Source organism: Triticum urartu, chromosome 5, assembly GCF_003073215.2.
Source record: "Triticum urartu cultivar G1812 chromosome 5, Tu2.1, whole genome shotgun sequence".
NCBI classification, from domain to species: Eukaryota; Viridiplantae; Streptophyta; class Magnoliopsida; order Poales; family Poaceae; genus Triticum; species Triticum urartu.
In genome coordinates this window covers 212,727,503-212,745,537 of record NC_053026.1, presented here as the reverse complement: position 1 = coordinate 212,745,537, position 18,035 = coordinate 212,727,503, and the positions used below count along the sequence as shown (strand labels likewise).

The 18,035-nt window shown below is 44.7% G+C and overlaps 2 protein-coding genes across 2 annotated transcripts; both read right to left on the bottom strand.

The window, feature by feature from the left end:
* Positions 1-513: 513 nt before the first annotated feature.
* On the bottom strand, positions 514-1,763 carry LOC125508432 (protein FAF-like, chloroplastic). Its single transcript, XM_048673149.1, has 2 exons — positions 1,612-1,763; positions 514-1,475 (listed from the first exon to the last, which is right to left on the bottom strand). The coding sequence occupies exon 2, from the start codon at positions 1,444-1,446 to the stop codon at positions 700-702; it is 747 nt and encodes a 248-aa protein (XP_048529106.1). The 5' UTR covers positions 1,447-1,475; positions 1,612-1,763; the 3' UTR covers positions 514-699.
* Positions 1,764-11,970: 10,207 nt separating this feature from the next.
* Positions 11,971-16,694, bottom strand: LOC125508431 (rho GTPase-activating protein 4-like). Its single transcript, XM_048673147.1, has 5 exons — positions 15,720-16,694; positions 13,725-13,845; positions 13,506-13,625; positions 12,870-13,100; positions 11,971-12,774 (listed from the first exon to the last, which is right to left on the bottom strand). Exons 1-5 carry the CDS (start codon positions 16,121-16,123, stop codon positions 12,205-12,207), a joined length of 1,446 nt encoding a protein of 481 aa, XP_048529104.1. The 5' UTR covers positions 16,124-16,694; the 3' UTR covers positions 11,971-12,204.
* Positions 16,695-18,035: the final 1,341 nt, after the last annotated feature.

Below are 18,035 nucleotides of genomic sequence, written 5' to 3'. Positions count from 1 at the left end.
TTATAAGTCCCTATAAGTCTCTCCTTGAGAGTCTTATTTCATAAGTCCCAAATGCACACTTTAAGTCCCTATAAGTCCCTCCTGTTTGGTTTAGATGGGATTTATAGAGATTTTTTTAAGTCCCTAAGCCAATAAATCTCTGAAAACAAACACCCTCTTAATCATCGTATACGATTGCTTTTGCCAAACTGTCTGTATTCTGGAACCTTATCGCACTTATTTATCTTGTAGCGTGTGTGATGTACCCCTATCGCACATCATCGTGCGCGATGTTCGTGACCGTGTGAGCAATGGGGGATTTTAACCGTATGCGATGACGTTAATTGCACTAGTGAAAATTCATATGTACTCTACAAACTAAGGAAGACCTAAGAAAAGAAATGAAAAACTTCAGATTTAAGGATCCCGAAAGGAAAGCATCCCCTTTTTCTTAGAGAAAAGCATTCCTTTGTGCGTCGCCATGCTTTTTAACTCTCACATTACAATGGCGGCATGCCATCCAACGAGTCATGATGCCAAAAAGATTATGAATTCGTTGATAGTAGTACTCTCAAAAAGTCAAATTTACACCCCGATATATATACGATACAATATGTGCGTCGTAGACGCAGCAAGATGATTATCCTGTGTCCTGTGTTCTTGCATGACCCAGCCAGTGTTTCCAGTCTCGTCACAGACATCGTGTTGTCCTGTCTTGGTCTACGCGTGTGCGGTGGCGCCGGCGAACTGCAGCCTGAGCCGACCGCCCTCGCGCGACGCCCGCAGGAGCTCCTTCCCGGGGATGACAACCTCCACCAGCACGAACCTGCCCTCCGCACGGAACGACCGGAAGCACACGCTCGGCTTCCCGCCGCGCACGCTGATCGACCGTATCGGGGGCGGGAACGACGGCGGAGGCCGCTGGTTCTCCTTCTCCTCCTGGTTCGCGTCGACCACGTCCGCGTCGTCGCGTGTCTCCACCTGGCGGCGGAACGCGGCGGCTAGCTCGTCGTCGTCATCCCTCAGCACGTCCACGGTGCTCTCGGACCCGAGCCCCTCTGTGCAGAGCAGCAGGGACGACGCGGACGGGCTCTTCTTCATGGAGAAGCTCGCGCTCCTCTTCACCGTCGGCGTGGGCTTCGGCGACCTGAGGAGCGCGTCGAGAGACGAGTCGTCCTTGCTCTTCTCGGCGGCGTCGATCCACGACGAGGACGAAACCGTGGTCGCGCGAACAAGAGGAGGTGAAGGTGGCGGACGCGGCGCCGGCAGGACGTTGCCCCGGGCGACGTGGTCCGGCTGCTGCTGCTTCTCGTGGAAGTGGAGCTCGCCGAATATCTCGGTGAAGGATGTCGGGTCGACCGGCCTCTTGGGGTGGACGCGGTTCCACGCCGACAGCGCCTCCAGCAGCGTCGGGTTCTCCGGCAGAGGCTTCTCGAACAGCCTCCTCAGCCCGCCGTCCGCCGCCATGTCTATCTCCCCTGACCTTGAAATGAAATCTTCGCACAGCAAAGAGGAAAACGAAATCGCACTTGATCAGGATTAGTGTTTTCAGTATGAAAAATTCAGCTAAAACGAAATTGCACTAATGCTAAGTGACCATGCATGGCATGGAGAGATGATCACTTCGCTCACCTGAGTGAACACCTGCACGGACCGTCAATCCGGACAAGGTTTTTGAAGAATTTGCAGAAGAGATTTCTTTCTTCTTCCTGTGCTCTTCTCACTTGCGAGGAATGGCCAGCACATATATAGTCAGAGAAAAGGCGAGGCCAAGAAGATACGGGGCATTTCTTGTCATTTTGCAAAATAAGAAATTGAGGCATTTTCTGTGGCTATGGGATTTGGAATATTTCCTTCTTTTTACACAAGTGGATCGATCCAGCACTGCAGAGTGAGAGCAAATATGCAGGTAAAATAAGAATGCGGTGCTGTAATGCTGCAGCTCACATGGGTAGATAGTGAGATATCTATCTATGGATCTGTCTTTTGGGACCATGAAATCTCTAACTTGGATCTTTCAAAAAAAAAATCTCTAACTTGGCACCAGCTGCTTCTGCTTTCAGTGTGGGTGTGCGCGTGCGTGGCAGCGAGAAATTTTCAGCCAGGGATTTCAGGTGGTACGTCGACAACGGTTCCACCAGTGGTGGCGGTGCACTGGGAATAACGAAAAGAGTGAAGGAAAACAATGCAGAATAGAATAAAGCTGCCCGATTCTGATAGTTACGACGAGGGGACATATGGATGGATGGATGCCATATTGCCATGGCTCAGTAGTGAGTGAGAGTTCAGTTCAGACAGTTCATGTGTAGGAAAATTATTTACGTCTGCTTCTTTGAATAAAGATTATGAGGTCGGTACCTCGCAAAAAAAAAAGATTGTGAGGTTGGTGACGTTGGTCCAATAAACTTTTATTTTTGGCAAGATCCAAGAAACTAGAAGGATAGAAAGTGGCGGAGACTAGAATAGAATCTGCCCTTTAAGTGAGAACCATAGGATCAACCCAAAACACTCATATTTAGACAATTCAAAAAAATCTGAAATTATTTGACAACATACTTATGATGTATGTCTACAACTAGAAAAAATCAGTTCAAAACTCAATCTACAATTGGAGATACAAAAATGACAAATTCAATTGTGAATAGTGTCAGCTTTAAGTGAATAGTATTTGACACTATTCACATTTGATTTTGTCTTTTTTGTTTCTATCACTAGTAGAAAAAGGGCCATTTGTTCCGGTTCGTAAGGGTCATTTGTCCCGATTGTTGAATCGGGACTAAAGGGTCGTTGCTAAAGCCCTAGGCCTTTAGTCCTGATTCTTACACGAACCGGGACAGATGGGCTTTCACGTGGCCGGTGCGGTGAGCCCAGACAGGAGGCCCTTTGGTCACAATTGGTGGCACCAACCGGGACCAATAGGCGTTCACGCGTCAGCAGCTGGCAGAAGCTGAAGTTTTTTTTGAAAGGGGGTGATTTAGGGGTTTGGGGATTTAATTTAGGTGTTTCATATATTGTGTTAGCTAGCTAATTAATAGAGAGAAGTGTCCTCTCTTATCACCGTGCTTGGTCGACGCTACGTACTATACGTATAGAGAGGACTCAACACGTTAGCTAGTAAGCAAATGAAGGAAATAGAAGATCGTCATGAACATATGCATACAAAGAGAAGTGATATCGACCACCTTTCCTTCTGCGAGAGATTGGTCGAACAACAAGTTTTCGTATATCTATCCGACGCTACTGGCTACATATATACAATATAAAATCTCTTACAATATAACCCCCTAATTATACATTAACTCAAGGTCCACATGGTATTCTTCATCTTTCACTATTAAGAAAAAGGGGTATAGATGATATGACCATTAATGGCGCACCAGACATGTGGTGCGTCACTACTATATAGTAATGGCGCACCATGAGTTGGTGCGCTATTAGTGTGGTAGACACTAATGACGCACCAGACCCACAGTGCGCCACTAGTAACAAAAAAAAATTATTATTATTTTTCCAAAAATACTAATGGCGCATCAGGGGACAATACGCCATTACTAGTTTAACTAGTAATGGCGCACCTGCCACACAGTGCGCCACTATTATTTTTTTTGCAAAACTACTAATGGCGCATCTTAAGCCGACGACCCATCGCACCCTCCCCCGCTCCACCGCCGCCACCGACCCCCCGCTCCACCGCCGCCACCGACACCCCGCACCCTCCCCCGCTCCACCACCGCCGCCGACCCCCCGCATCCTCCCCCGCTCCACCGTCACAAATGAATGCAACTAAAAATCCAAAAAAACAAATTTGATTTATTTTTCAAATAACAAATTGGATGATATTTTCAAATAACAAATTTAATGAATGCAACAAAAAATAATAAAAAAAATTTACTTATGGCGCACCGTTGGCTGGTGCGCCATTGCTATGCCAAAAAAAGTTACTTATGGCGCACCGCTGGGGTGCGCCATTGCTATCTAAAAAAACTTACTTATGGCGCACCGCTAGGTGGTGCGCCATTGCTATACCTCCCTCGATTAAAATCTCGGCCCCAATCCCCGGCCGATCTCATCTCACATCTCTCAGCCCCTGCGCGTCGCTGCCCCGACGACCCACGACGCCACCGCCCCTACGTGCGCCGTCGCCCCCGCGGCCCCCACCACTGCAGCTCCTCCGCCGCCCACCGGACAGCAAGCCGCCGTGGCCCCCAACCATCCCGCCGACGACGACCGCCGCCGTCCCGCCGCCGCCCGTAAGCCCCCCCTCCTCCTCCGCCCGTCCTCCTCCGCCCGTAAGCCCCCTCCCCCTGACTGACTCGACTCCCCTGGCCTCCGCGCGTAGTTCACCGTCCTGGATCTCCGACTGCATCGCCTCCCGTGGCGGCAACTTCTCCGTTCTCCTCCAGCAGCAGCAAAAGGTTTTTGCTCTCCCTTGTTACTGGATTTAAGTTGGAGACAACATTTAAGTTCTGAACCTTGTAACTAAATCATGTTCTGAATCATTTAAGTTCTGAACCATTGGAATTTCTGAATCATGAACCTTGTTAAGTTTAAAAAAAGATGATAAGTAAACTGTATGTGTGTGTGATGTACTGTATGTGTGTGTGTGTTGTCTAGATGCCATCCACAGGTCAGTGGCCATGCTAGACAGAGTTCTTATTCACATCTGCCCTAATGTATGTATTTTAGGAGTGTTAAAGATCTGCTAGTGCTGAATTTTAGGAGTAGACTAAAATAAATTTTAGAATGACTGAATGTATGCAGCCTGCAGTAGTGTAGCTGTACCAAAATCACATCTGCCCTAATGTATGCAATCATGTTTTTATGCCATTCTGACTTGTCCACTGGGACTTCTCTCCTGTGATGTCTGTTTTGGTTCTGCAAAAACCCATTCAGTAGTGTGGGACTGTGGATCATTAGCAAGGAAACCGTGCTTTAGTTCAGACTTCAGAGATATTTGCCTTTGCTTCAATAGGTAGTTTGCTCACAGTCAACATATAATAGCATAATTTGTTGTCCTGCATTGGAATACATCACACTAATACTGTATACCAATTAGGGTCCTTACGTTATGTTCTATTCCATGCAGCAAAGGCAATTTTCATCTAAGTTGAGCTGATTTTGATTTCCGTATGTTATGGGGGGACAACAGATATTGCTATATGTTCATTCTTGAGTGTACAGACTTGCTAAACTATTGATGATTTTTTGTTGGGTGACCTATTAGATCTGGAATGGAAGCTCACATAAGTTGAGCTGATTTTTGTCCATATGAAAGCAGAGGACCATATGGTTTGTGGCCTTTTCATCCATATGAAAGTAGAGGCACATTGTGGTGCTAGTTTGCTGGGTTTTGTGTCCGCCCATCGTGTCATGATGATTTTGCAGGTACCCCGACAGGCCCTTGAGTTTGCCGGAATGTTGATTAACTTCCGTTCCGGCAAATTCGGGTACTCCATATGTCCTATTTTCAGCAAAGGTCATGCTGAAATTTTCCGTGAATTTTAGCATGACTTTGCTAAAAATAGGACATATGGGGTACTTGCGACTAATGCATGGGCCGGGGTATCTTAGTACTTAATTAAGTAGGATCAACTGCCTCTTGTGTTATACATATAGAAGTGTGATATCAACTAATAGTTATTACTAATGTTAGTTGCTCGTCATCGATAAACCCTAATCTGGTAGGATGACCTACTAAAAAAGCCCATACCACATATTCTATTTGGTGGCCCTGCTAACCCTTGACCATAAATACTTGAGATGGATGTAGCAGGCTTAAAGAAAGAAATGTTTTTAGGCCAACTCCACTGGGCCCGGCTGAAAATGCACAAGTGTGCATGACTAACAATATTCTATTGTAAAGCTAAACAGAAAAGAGGAACCACTCATCCTAACCATTTGCTCTCAAAATTACCACTTCACTTCTTACTACTGAAAATCTTAGACCATCTCCATTCACCAATAGCTCAAACCAGTTCAAAGGGCGTGTTTTCACCACACTGTGGATTATCTTATTGGACCCAACGCAAGAGATGATGTAGTTTTGAATTATGAACATAGGATATGTCGTCATCGGACGACGAAAGTCTCCCGGGGGAGTGCGGCTGGTGCCATGACGATCGAGGTCTATGCGACATGCCTCACCTGGACGATGATCGGTGCTTCAGCATTAAGCTCGAGGAGACCTTCGAAGTTGAAACGGTACACAACGAGGACAAGTGTTATTTTCATAATTAAGCATGTCTTCAACTATTTCAACGTGTAATTTTCATCTTTTACAATTCGAGTATAGCTTATCCCATGTCATGCAAGACGCTATGTCTTGGAGAGGATGGATTTTGAAGACCATGAAATTTAAACAAAGAAAATTCACCTAAGGACTCATCACGATGTGGATTTTCAAGTAAATCTGTATAATTCTGGGAGCGTAACCCATTTTGGTTGCAAAAATTGGGAAGCATTTTGCAAGATGTATGGTTTTGATGAGGGTATGCTTGTCACCATGGATCTTGGTGATCCTAAAATTGAGCAAGACAATATGGACATTTGGGTCCTTGTTGATATGCCTCCAATTCTACCGCTATGTGAGTTTCTCAAACATAGTTATTAGCTAATTTATATTGTTTATTTCAAAATAGTTGACAACTTATTTCCATTGACAGCTTATTTTCATTGTTCAAAGAATGTGCGGGAGATGGTAGACAAAACCCACTACACCGATGGCTCTGAATTAACAACTTACAAGGAGAAAAATCATCTGGTCGGATTTTGTACTGACATTGAGAATTACAATATCTACAATCAAACTCCTCAACATTATGGTCAATACGTGCCACTAGTGCATGTGTTCAACTACGGTAACTACCATGGAGATACCTTGGTAAGATTTTTTTACTATTACGACATCCGTGCATCTTTTGCATATTTCTAAAACTAGTACATCATTGCTAACTATGAAGTTATTACTATGTTTTTCAACAGATAATCCCAGAGAATTGTGTGCCTCATTTGATGTATCAGAAAGGTAGTCTTAATGTTTTGAACATACAGCCAGGTCATCCTACGAATCTCAACTATCCATACGAGATTTCTAAAAGAAGTGGAGACATGCAAATCAAAGGATGGAAAAAAATGTATGGACAGTCGTAAGGAGGTTCTTGGAAGCAGAAGGAAGCGAAGCGCAAGAGTTGGAGACAGGATGATCTCCATTCTCCATAATGGAGAGTCAGAGTCTATATTGTTTTATGCTATTTTACCTTAAATAGGGTATTTAGGTCCTTCCTAATACTGATGATCATGTGCTAAGAACAATTAAGTAGGGTTGGTTCGAAGACTATCAAGATGGTGAACGTATGACTTGTTATTAATAACGAGTAGAAGTTGTATGATGATGATTAGTAGGACTTGTTAGGATTAGTATTACTTCCGAAAAACTCGCTACTCGCGGTCTCGAGACTTGTAATGTTCTATCTTTGTTCGGTCTTTTGAGTTCGGAGACTAATATGATGAATTGTATTCGGAGACTAATCTTCTATTGTATTGGATGAATCTGCTGTTGATGTGTGGTGTTGTCTATATTTTGTCCAATAATATATTTTGTAACCTGTGAAAATATCAGAAAAGAAAAAAATAATCCCTAATATTCATACTAGTGGCGCACCACCACATAGTGCGCCATTAGTAAGCCAGAGCACACTAATGGCGCATCATCCACCAGTGCGCCATTAGTATGCCAAAGCACATGGGTAAATATGGCCCCCTGGGAGGCATACTAATGGCGCACCGTGGGCTATACTAATAGCGCACTGCGTGGTGCGCCATTACCAGATACTAATGGTGCACCAGTGGTGCGCCATTAGTAACAAATTCTAATGGCGTGGTGCTAGTGGCGCACCTGTAGTGCGCCATTAGTAGGCAAAACAGGTGCGCCACTAGTAGGCCTTTTCCTAGTAGTGTTTATTGATCACGTGGTCAAAAAAGAATGCTGACAATTCCTCTTGAATTGCTCGCATGCGATCTGGTGCTAGGAGTTCATCCCGCGTCCGAAACATCTAATTTGAAGAAGGGGGTCAATACATATATATGAATGAATGAAACTCAACACAAATGATGGTAATAAAATAAAATTGTGAATATTATTGCTTACACACTTCATATTGTTTTTTAGTGTAGCCCCGCTCACAGGTCGTGTGGCAGATGGACTCGCAAACGTAGTATCCACAGTAATTATTCCCGGCTTCCTACCACAACCACTTTACAAGAAATAGAGGTCAATCAAACTGATAAGCAGGCATACTAAATGGTATTGATGAAACTAGCGCTTGAATCACTAGGAGATGCACGAAACATGCTAGTAGTACTTACTTTCGGGTGTTTAAATTGCAGCTTCTTCGGCAGTCCCGGAGCTTTTGAGGTGAATTTTTTTCAAACCCTGCCAGACAAAGAAAACAATTACTTGACAAAGGTAATGAACAAAGTTGCCGATATGGTGCGATAATGATCGATTTAACTTATTTCTCGAGCATTTGAGTCATGTCCGCATACTCCTGGGGATCTTTTCGTCTCGAGTCTAAGACGGTTACTAGTCCCTGCTCAAGCTTAATCTCTAGGAGAATATAGTGGAACCTACGCACGCATGCATAACTCATCAATTACATTACTATAACCTTGACTAATAAGGGAAACCGAATATGCACAAGAAAGTAACACTCACCGAATATGCACGAGAAAGTAACACTTACTATAACCTCGACTAATAAGGGAAACCGAATAGGCAAAAACTGAATGCACTTCGTGTACAAAACGGACAATCTCTTTTGAAGTATCAGGGTTTCATACGGAAACGCGTCTGTTACCAAGGGATTTCATTTTTTTAACTTATTTGAACTCCAGACTTTTTCTGTGTTCAAAATGCACTATTCAAAGCCACATCATCAATTTTCAACCCTTTCTGACTTCATTTGTTATTTTCATGAATTTACTGATTATTTTGAGCTATAAGACCCTGGAATTGAAAATCATTTCAAATGAACTATGAAAAGTTTGAAAGTTGGCATGATATCATCATTTCATCCACATAGCATGTGCAATAAAGTAGAGAGGGTTACAGCAAAAACTGGATGCAATTCGTGTACAAAACGGACAATCTCTTTCGAAGTATCGGGGTTTTATACGGAAACTCGTCTGTTACAAAGGGATTTCATTTTTTAACTTATTTGAACTCCAGATTTTTTCTGTGTTCAAAATGCATCATTCAAAGCCACATCATTAATTTTCAACCCTTTCTGACTTCATTTGTTATTTTTCATGCATTTACTGATTATTTTGAGCTATAAGACCCTGAAATTGAAAAGCATTTCAAATGAACTCTAAAAAGGTTGAAAGTTGGCATGGTATCATCATTTCATCCACATAGCATGTGCAAGAAAGTAGAGAGGGTTACGACAAAAACTGGATGCACTTCGTGAACAAAACATACAATCTCTTTCGAAGTATCAGGGTTTCATACGGAAACTCGTCTGTTACAAAGGAATTTCATTTTTTTAAACTTATTTGAACTCCATAGTTTTTCTGTGTTCGAAATGCACCATTCAAAGCCACATCATCAATTTTCAACCCTTTCTGACTTCATTTGTTATTTTTCATATATTTACTGATTATTTTGAGCTATAAGACCCTGAAATTGAAGGCAACATATAACTCTCATGAATAGATAAGTGACCAAATTAATAGAAGTTCATCATCACATTAAAACCAAAGTACATACATAGTTCTCATTGAACAACATATAGCTCTCTAGAGCATCTAATTAAACCATACATTGAAATTAGGTAAAAACATTTCAATGCAACAACAAATGCGATCATAATTGCAACCAAGGTACCAATTAATCCAACGGCATAATGATACCAAGCCTCGGTATGAATGGCATATTTTTTAATTTTTCTAATCTTCAACCGCATTGCATCCATCTTGATCTTGTGATCATCGACGACATCCGCAACATGCAACTCCAATATCATCTTCTCCTCCTCAATTTTTTTATTTTTTCCTTCAACTAATTGTTTACTTCTTCAACTAAATTTAATCTCTCGACAATAGGGTCGGTTGGAATTACCGGTTCAACCACCTCCTAAATAAATAAAATATATGTCACGTTGGTCGGCATAATTGTCATAAACAATAAATGAACCAAATAGTTATAAAAAGATAATATATACCACATCCGAACATAGACAGGACGAGGGCCGAAGGGAGCGGATACCAAAACCATCGCACTATATAATAACAAGGAATAATAAAAGTAAGAAAATTAGACAAGTATCTATCTGAAGTAAGAATTTTTTTTCTTTCAGAAAGAAGATAAGAACAAGAGGCTCACCATGGTGGTGCCGGCGACGAGATCGGCGCGGGCGATCGACGGCGATGAAGACGGGGACGGGACGTGACGGACCGCTAAACCTACACAAATCTCGGGGAAAATGGAGCTTGGAGGTCGAGTTTCGAGAGGAGGAAGATTAACTAGTGTGGCTCACACATTTCATCGAACACCTCATGTGCATAGGAGGTGAGCTAGAGCACCCAAATGCCCTCCCCTCACCGGCCAGAAAAAACAAAGCACTGTGGAGTGCTCTGCTGTGGCGATGGGGTATATATAGGCAAATCATTTGTCCCGGTTCGAGGTTGGAACAGGGACTAAACCCCAGCCTTCTGTCCCGGTTCAAGCTAAGAATCGAGATCAATGGTTGTGGGCCAGGAGCAAGGCCCATTGGTTCAGGTTCGTGCCTAAAACCGGGACAAATTGATCCATACGAACCGGGACCAATGCCCACGAGGCCCCGACCGACCCCCTAGGCTCACGAACCGGGACGAATGCCCCCATGAGTCCCGGTTCGTGACTGAACCGGGACCAATGGGCTTGCTATGCCCGAAGCAAAGCCCTGTTTTCCACTAGTGTATAAGTGTAGGTCGAATTAGTACCTAAAACTTTTTAAGGTTGTACATCAAATATTGATGTATGTCTGCTATTTTTTAAGAATTTACGAACTTGATTTATATCTTAAAAAATGATTTCACATAAAGACAGATTCAGGAGCAACTAGTGTAGGATCTGACTTTACGTGAGATCAATAAGATCAACTTCACTTCCTCTGGAACGGTGTACATTTTAGAGCCTGTTTGGTAATCCACCAGCTCCCTCAAATCCTACGCTCCGGCTCCTCCATCGATCGTGAGAGTGAGGAAACTGTTCGGCTTGATCGCTCCGCTCTGGTTCATGAGATGGGCCCAAAGCTCGATCTGGCCCGGGACACATACGTAGGGGAGGTGGTAGGATAGAAAAGGCATGAGAGACAGAACGCCAACGAATCGGTATGCCACTTATCGGTGGCAGTCTACCGTAAATTTAACGAACTCCTTCGCCTGTGGGGTCTGTGAAGCACCTCATTCCTCGCTCTACGATTTTCATCCGCAGATCGCTTTGCTCCGCTCTCTTGACTCCAGGGAGTTGCAGCGTTCAGGTCGGCTTCGCCCAATCCCGGGACAGAGTTGTGAAGTGGAGTGGATCCGAACAGGCCCTTACTCACCAGCTCCTGCTCCCTGACCGGTGGACCGCGACAATCGACCCACTAGTCAGGAGTGACGTGGGCGAAGACTAGTCTGGTACTGCCTCTGTGGGCTGTGACGGTGGTGCAGGCCCACCTGAGAGGGGGTAAAGGTTAAGACCAAGACAAATTTATTTATTCATTTTTGATTGCTTTAACAGGGAATAAATTCCTGAACTGAACCTGTAGAACTTTTTGTGGCCAAAGTATATCATCTACTCCTACTTTTGAAATCAAAAGGAAGGATGATATCAGCAACCGTGTACATATTCTTTCTGAAAAGATCATAGTGGGTTAACAGTTGATCATAGTGGATAAGAGTGAAAGATAGCCACCGGAACAAGATGCAAGACGCAATGAGAATCTCGGAGTTTTCAACAAACTTTTGTACAGCGGAAAGCAACGGCCTGTGTTTAATTTACTCAAAACGGTGAGAAGTATAACTGATAAGCAAGATACAAATGTTAGCGTACGTGTGGAAGCAAATCAAATAAAGGAATACAACGATCATGACCTGACAGGAAATGAGAACCACATCAAAATTCGGTCGATCCTATAGGCAGGAACACACCGGGTCAGTCATCTACGACACAAGAGAGTTGACAGTAGCATCTGAGCTCATTCATCTCCACGCTTCGATCCGTTCGACCGTGGAGTTTAACCGGCTCACGATGCTTGCACCTCGTGATTTTTTCTCGGTTGGAGGAGCGACGGCGGGTGTTCCGGACTGCCCCTTGCCCTTCCTTGTCCTCCTACTACTATTCAGGCTACGGCTCCCATTGCCTTGCAGTGAGTTCAGTGCTGCAGCCAAGGAAATATCAGTGGTGGCTGAAGCAGCAGGTAGAGGTTGGGACCATCGACAAGAGCCCACTGTGTTCAATATCTGGCCAGAAGGTGCAGAGTCTCCTCCGGTAGGATTGGTCTCGTTAGGCTTGTCTTCGGTGCTGTGTGCAGGGCTGTTCAAAAGGGGTTCCTCGCTGAAGAAAGAAGGACGCCTTGATCCTTCCGCACGGTGAGAATCAACGGCGAAGCCAGGGTTATGATGCCCGTTTTCATCAGACGGGTCCTTTTGGGGCAAAGACACATCGTCCAGATTGGACTCCTCTCTATCCTTCAGGGTCTTCTCTATTAGCATCTTGAGAAAATTCATCACTTGGACTGCATACATTAGTGCAGTCAAAGGATCTGCCATCTGCATGATATTGTCACCAGTAAGCTCCTAACCATATGATTATCAGAATTTAGCAGTAAACATATTGCCAGTTTGCTGCTAGGACGATTTGTCACCTGAGTCATATTTGGTGCAAAAACCATAGCAATGTTTCGAGTATTCATCTTGTTTATCTTTTCTTCTTGGACGACATCAGCCATCAAATTAACGGCCCAGTCAAGTAAGGCCGCTTCAGCTAGTGGGAGGCATTTGGCAACCCGAGCACAATCCTCTTCAGATTGGCATTGCATCACCTGTTCAGGTGGAATAGGGTCCAGCACCCCGCTCGGCAGTTCTCTAAACCATGCCTGGAAAGGATTGGAAAGCAGATGAGATGATGACCTACCTTTTGTCATCAAATATGTCGGCAAGCAAGTAAAGTTTACTAGCTCAAGAGAATAAACAGTCAATGTCAACATAGTTGACAGCAGCCATAACTGGTTCCAAAAGCAAGATTTTATTCTGCAACAGAAGATTGCTCAACTTGTATATTTAGAATAAACAATAAACCTGTGACAATATCTTTGTGAAAAAAAATCAAAGATTAGTTTCCACTCAGAAAGGACGTCTGTATTCTCCGATAGGTGTTGATATAAATTTCCACCGATGAATATAATCACAACCATTAATAACTCTCTGATTACTATACATATGCTTAGGAAACTACTGATTTCAACAGAATCACATAGCTTACATGAAAAAAAGAAACTTACTTTTATTAGACCTGACAAACAGTGGACATCAATACCATACGGCACGATTCCGCTGTTTAACCGGTCTCTCACAAGCTCCTCCTGGCTATTCTCTGGATTTATACGAAAAATACCTTCTGCCTGCACATTACAAGCAAGATGATATTTACTTGTCAGAAAAAAGCTACAAACACGTACAAAAAGCAAGTAATACTCAAACTCATTACTGAAAGGCCATACCCGAAGACCACCTTGTTCATAAAGACGTCTCTGCATCATCAAGAGAATTGTCGGAACACTGTTTCCTCTGGGATCATACGAACACTGCATTGATTCTGTTGAAACTCCAAAGACACTTGCGCTGCATTTTAAGTTTCAATCAGCTGAAGGACAGCAACAACCAAAGTAAACAAAATATGCTGCAAAGTTAAGGATGCAAGAACCAGATTTCAATATTTTAGACGGTTCCAAAACAATTTATAGCAACAATGGCATGAATGTAAGGATGCAAACAATTTTATTCTAATTTAGGCACTGCATATGCTGATTTGATAATCTGAGAAACTATTTTCTGAATTTTTCAGGAAATTTGGCCGTTCAAGAATTTTTCCTATGGCTGAATGAGCATGACCATATACTTCAGTTTTATTGATAAACTACCATAAATCCTCCGGTTGGACGAGCTCCTATTGGTGTTTGTGCCACATTATCTTGTATTGAAGATACTACTCTAGGTCCCGTCTTCCTATAAAGTAGAAACTGCGTATGGAGCCATTTCCTCCATTCTTTCTAGACATTCTAGAAAGACTGAACAAAAAATACTAAACAATGCACCCCTATGCACTTTCATAGCAAGCATAAGCAAATATTTAATACATAGCACAAACAGAAGCGATAAGGGAGCGTGAACTTTAAACTTATCAGGTAAGTTCTTTTCCCTATTGAAAAATGTAAGTACTGCTTTAGAAATAAGAAATTGGAACCAGTATTAAAAACATTGGTAATTTCAAAATGAACTGAAGAACATTAAATTATTTTGGTAGTTTTATGAAAGTCAAAAACGAACTGAAATAAAAGGAAGGGATGAAAACGGAATACAAGCACATCAGTAGTATTTAAGGAAGCTGCCAGACCGAATGGCCACCATTAAGATTGAAAAATTCTAGAACACTTGTGTTTATTTTCTCTGTCTAGCTATAAGCTTTTAGTACTAACTAAAGAAGCACCCGTGGCAATGGTTTTCGAGATCTGTGGCAATGGTTTTCTACTTAGACTAGCCACAATGGAGAGTAACATACATTAGTAACATACACGTATTCCTAGACTATGTTACTACCTTCATAGTGTGTAGTAACATAAGTGTGGTAACATGCATAGCTTCATTTATTAGGTTATAGACTCATATTGCATTGGGACATGTGATGTTATAGTAACTAGCTAAGTTACTACTACTACCTCTCTCCTCATTAACTCATTGCCACATAAGCAAATTTGCTGAGTTGAACTCGATGTTACTGCTGAAGTTACTCCCACTGTGGCTAGTCTTACAGCAACTATGCTGATTACATTTACACCAGCCTCATTAAGAAGCAAAAATAACAGTTCATTTACAGCCTTGTTTAATGCTTTTATCATGTTTTGTTTCGATTTAATGAGGTAAGAAGCTACATGAAAATCTCACACTATCAGGTAAGATTACATCTAGTGACATGATTGACCGATTATTAATTGAACATGGAGAGGTTGCAAAAGTAACAAGTTGTGCACATAATTGATCTACCACAGTATAAATCCGGCTACGGCTGCCCAACAAAAAGGGGCTCAAATTATAATGCACTAAAATAAAATTGAGTCGAGTAGAGTGTAACATTCCACCTGAAAACGCCAAAAACAGGGAACTAGCATTCCACCTGAAAAAAGAAAATGGAATTCCCTCTCTGCTAAATAAAAGCACTGGCGTAGAGAAAGAGAGAGAGAATCACACCAGATAAAATCCAAATATGCAAACAGCGCCATTTATTGCTTAAGACTAGTAGTACATTTGTGTAACTACCCCATTTCAAGCTAGTAGGATTTTAATTCCAGAAGTTATACGAAGCAGGCGTTAAATTCAAATTCAAATCATTGAAGGAAAAACATCAAATTCAGACAGGAATTATAAACTGATCGCTCAGATGCCCTCGGATTCAGAACAAAATCACATGGTTGAATTGATAAAGAGAAGCAGAGACAGACCTGGCACTGGGAGCGCGGCGGGGCACCTCGGGTTCGAACTCGACGGGCAGCCCCAGGAATCCATGGAACCTGTCAAAGGTGACATGCGCCACGTGCTGCACCTCCGTCGGCCACCCGATCTCCATCGCACAACCTTCGCCTTGGTCGCCCTCCTCCCTGCAACCGAGAAACGACTTCCGCAGCAGCGCAAGCAGCAGCGCCAAGAAAGACCACCGCTCCTCTTCCTCCGATCTTTGTACCTCTCGCTCAGTCCGTCCTGCGGATCCTGTAGGGCTCTCTCCGCTGCCGCCTCTCTGCAGCACGTCACTGTCGGCATTGGCTAAATAGCGCAGGGAGGAGGAGGGGCCGCGGCTTGCGGGGGAAGCGAGGTTGGTCGCGCCCCGGAGAAGCGCCACCTCCGTCATTGCTTCCTCCTTTTCCCTGCCCTGCTCTGAAAATCTGGCCCTTGTGAGCTGTAATCTGGTGCGGCTTGGGGGCCGAGCCGAGTGGGGATTTCCTGGAGTGGGCCAAATGCAGCGGCGAGGAATGATTGGGGACTCTTGTAGTGGAGTTCTTGGTGGATCGCTCGCTATTCAAGACGTGTTTCTATGCTTGCGATTAGATGGGATCCAAATCCACGACGGAGATGCAACCAATGAATCGATTGAATGGGGGGAAACAATCGGAGCGCCGTGAATGTACGACGAAAGAAGGGATTCTTCTCAGCTCCAGACGGGGTCTTTGGCCCAGAAGAGATGCAATTTTTTTGAGCTGGGGGCGACCTAATCTAATCAGCGGGGATGTTTGGTCGAGAAAGGATGGGATTCTGAGGAGTTGGAGTTGGATTGAAGGGAGGGGGTGGGATTGGGATTGGGACCAGCTCGTCATCATTCCTCTGGTTAGTGTTCCTGCTGCCCCCTTCTTTTTAGGATGTGCACGCACGGAGGAACATGCTTCTCGCTTCTTGTTCACGCGTGCGCATTTCCTCTCTGTTCAGGCCTGCCATCCTCGTTTCTTCCCAAGGAAAGGTAATTTCTAAAGCATCTCCAACAAAATTAGGCCAAACTTCAACACAGCGGCCCAAGCGAACATCGATTTCGTCCTTTTTATCCGTTTGAGTTGTCAAAACAGACAGCAGATGCAGCCGGACAGCACATATGTGCCCAATGCGGAAGACGCATTTCAAACGGACAAGAAAGACGTGAACCAAGAAGTGAATCGTTGCCGGCGGTGGCGGAGCTACCCAGAAATTGTTGAGCGGGCCGAGCCAGCCCAACATGAAGGAAACACACATTTTTTCTCTCAAGAAGGCCTAATTTTTCATATACTCTTTAGTGTTTTGGACATGGGCTGGGCGGGCCATGGCCCATTTGGCCTTGTTGTAGCTCCGCCAATGATCGTCCGGCCAGGCGTGCTGTAGTTGCCATCGAGACGTGCGCCAAGCAGGGAGGACGCAGCCTCAAGCCCGGTGCCCCGTCAGACCGGCTACTACGGAGAGTAGCTGTGCACGCCCAGATGCCAAGCCTCTGCCAGCGGGGACGGCGGGGATGCGCTGGATCTACGCCGTGAACACCCACCTGCACCAGCGAGCACCTGCCCCATTACGCTCGCCTCGTCGCGGCGGGGGAACACGTGCACACCGTCACGCACCACCAAGGACGGTCGCGCACCCGTGGCCACCATCAGTCACGTCGTCTGAGACGTTTCTACGCGTCGACTAGGAGGAGTTCAGGGGCGTCGCCATGGACATCCAGGAGGACTGTCGGCCCAACAACCCCCTCCTCCGGATCGTGCCGAGTGCCGCCTGTCGAATGGAGCGCGGCTGGCACCAATGATGGCTGGAGATAGTGTCCTCGAAGCCGAGAATGGCGTAGGTCGTCTGCCAGGCGTCGCGGCTGGCCGGGTTGCGTGGGTCGCTTCGGTGTCGCTTCCCTTACTCCTATTGCTCTTCCCCGCCCATGGTGCTCGTGCTGCTTGGGCGGCGTCAAACCTTGAATCCTCGGCAGGCCACGACGCCTCATCTCCTTAGAGGGCCACGACCAGCGTAAGAGGAAATTGGGAGAGGAAGGCATGCACCTGTGGCCTCGCTGGTGTGCGTGGCGGCGTCCTGCGCCGGTGGCCTCGCTAGTGCGCACGATGGCGTCCTGCGCCGGTGGCCTCGCCATTCCTGGTTGCGACGATCGTGGAGGCAGAGTCAGCTCATACTTGGTCGCTGATATGTAGGACCAAGGTGGACACCAGTGGACGACGAGAGTGAAGCGAGCGCCCGTTTATGTCCGTTCGAGACCCATTTCTCACCCAGATTTGCTCTCGGTTTGTGATGATACGGATAAGAAA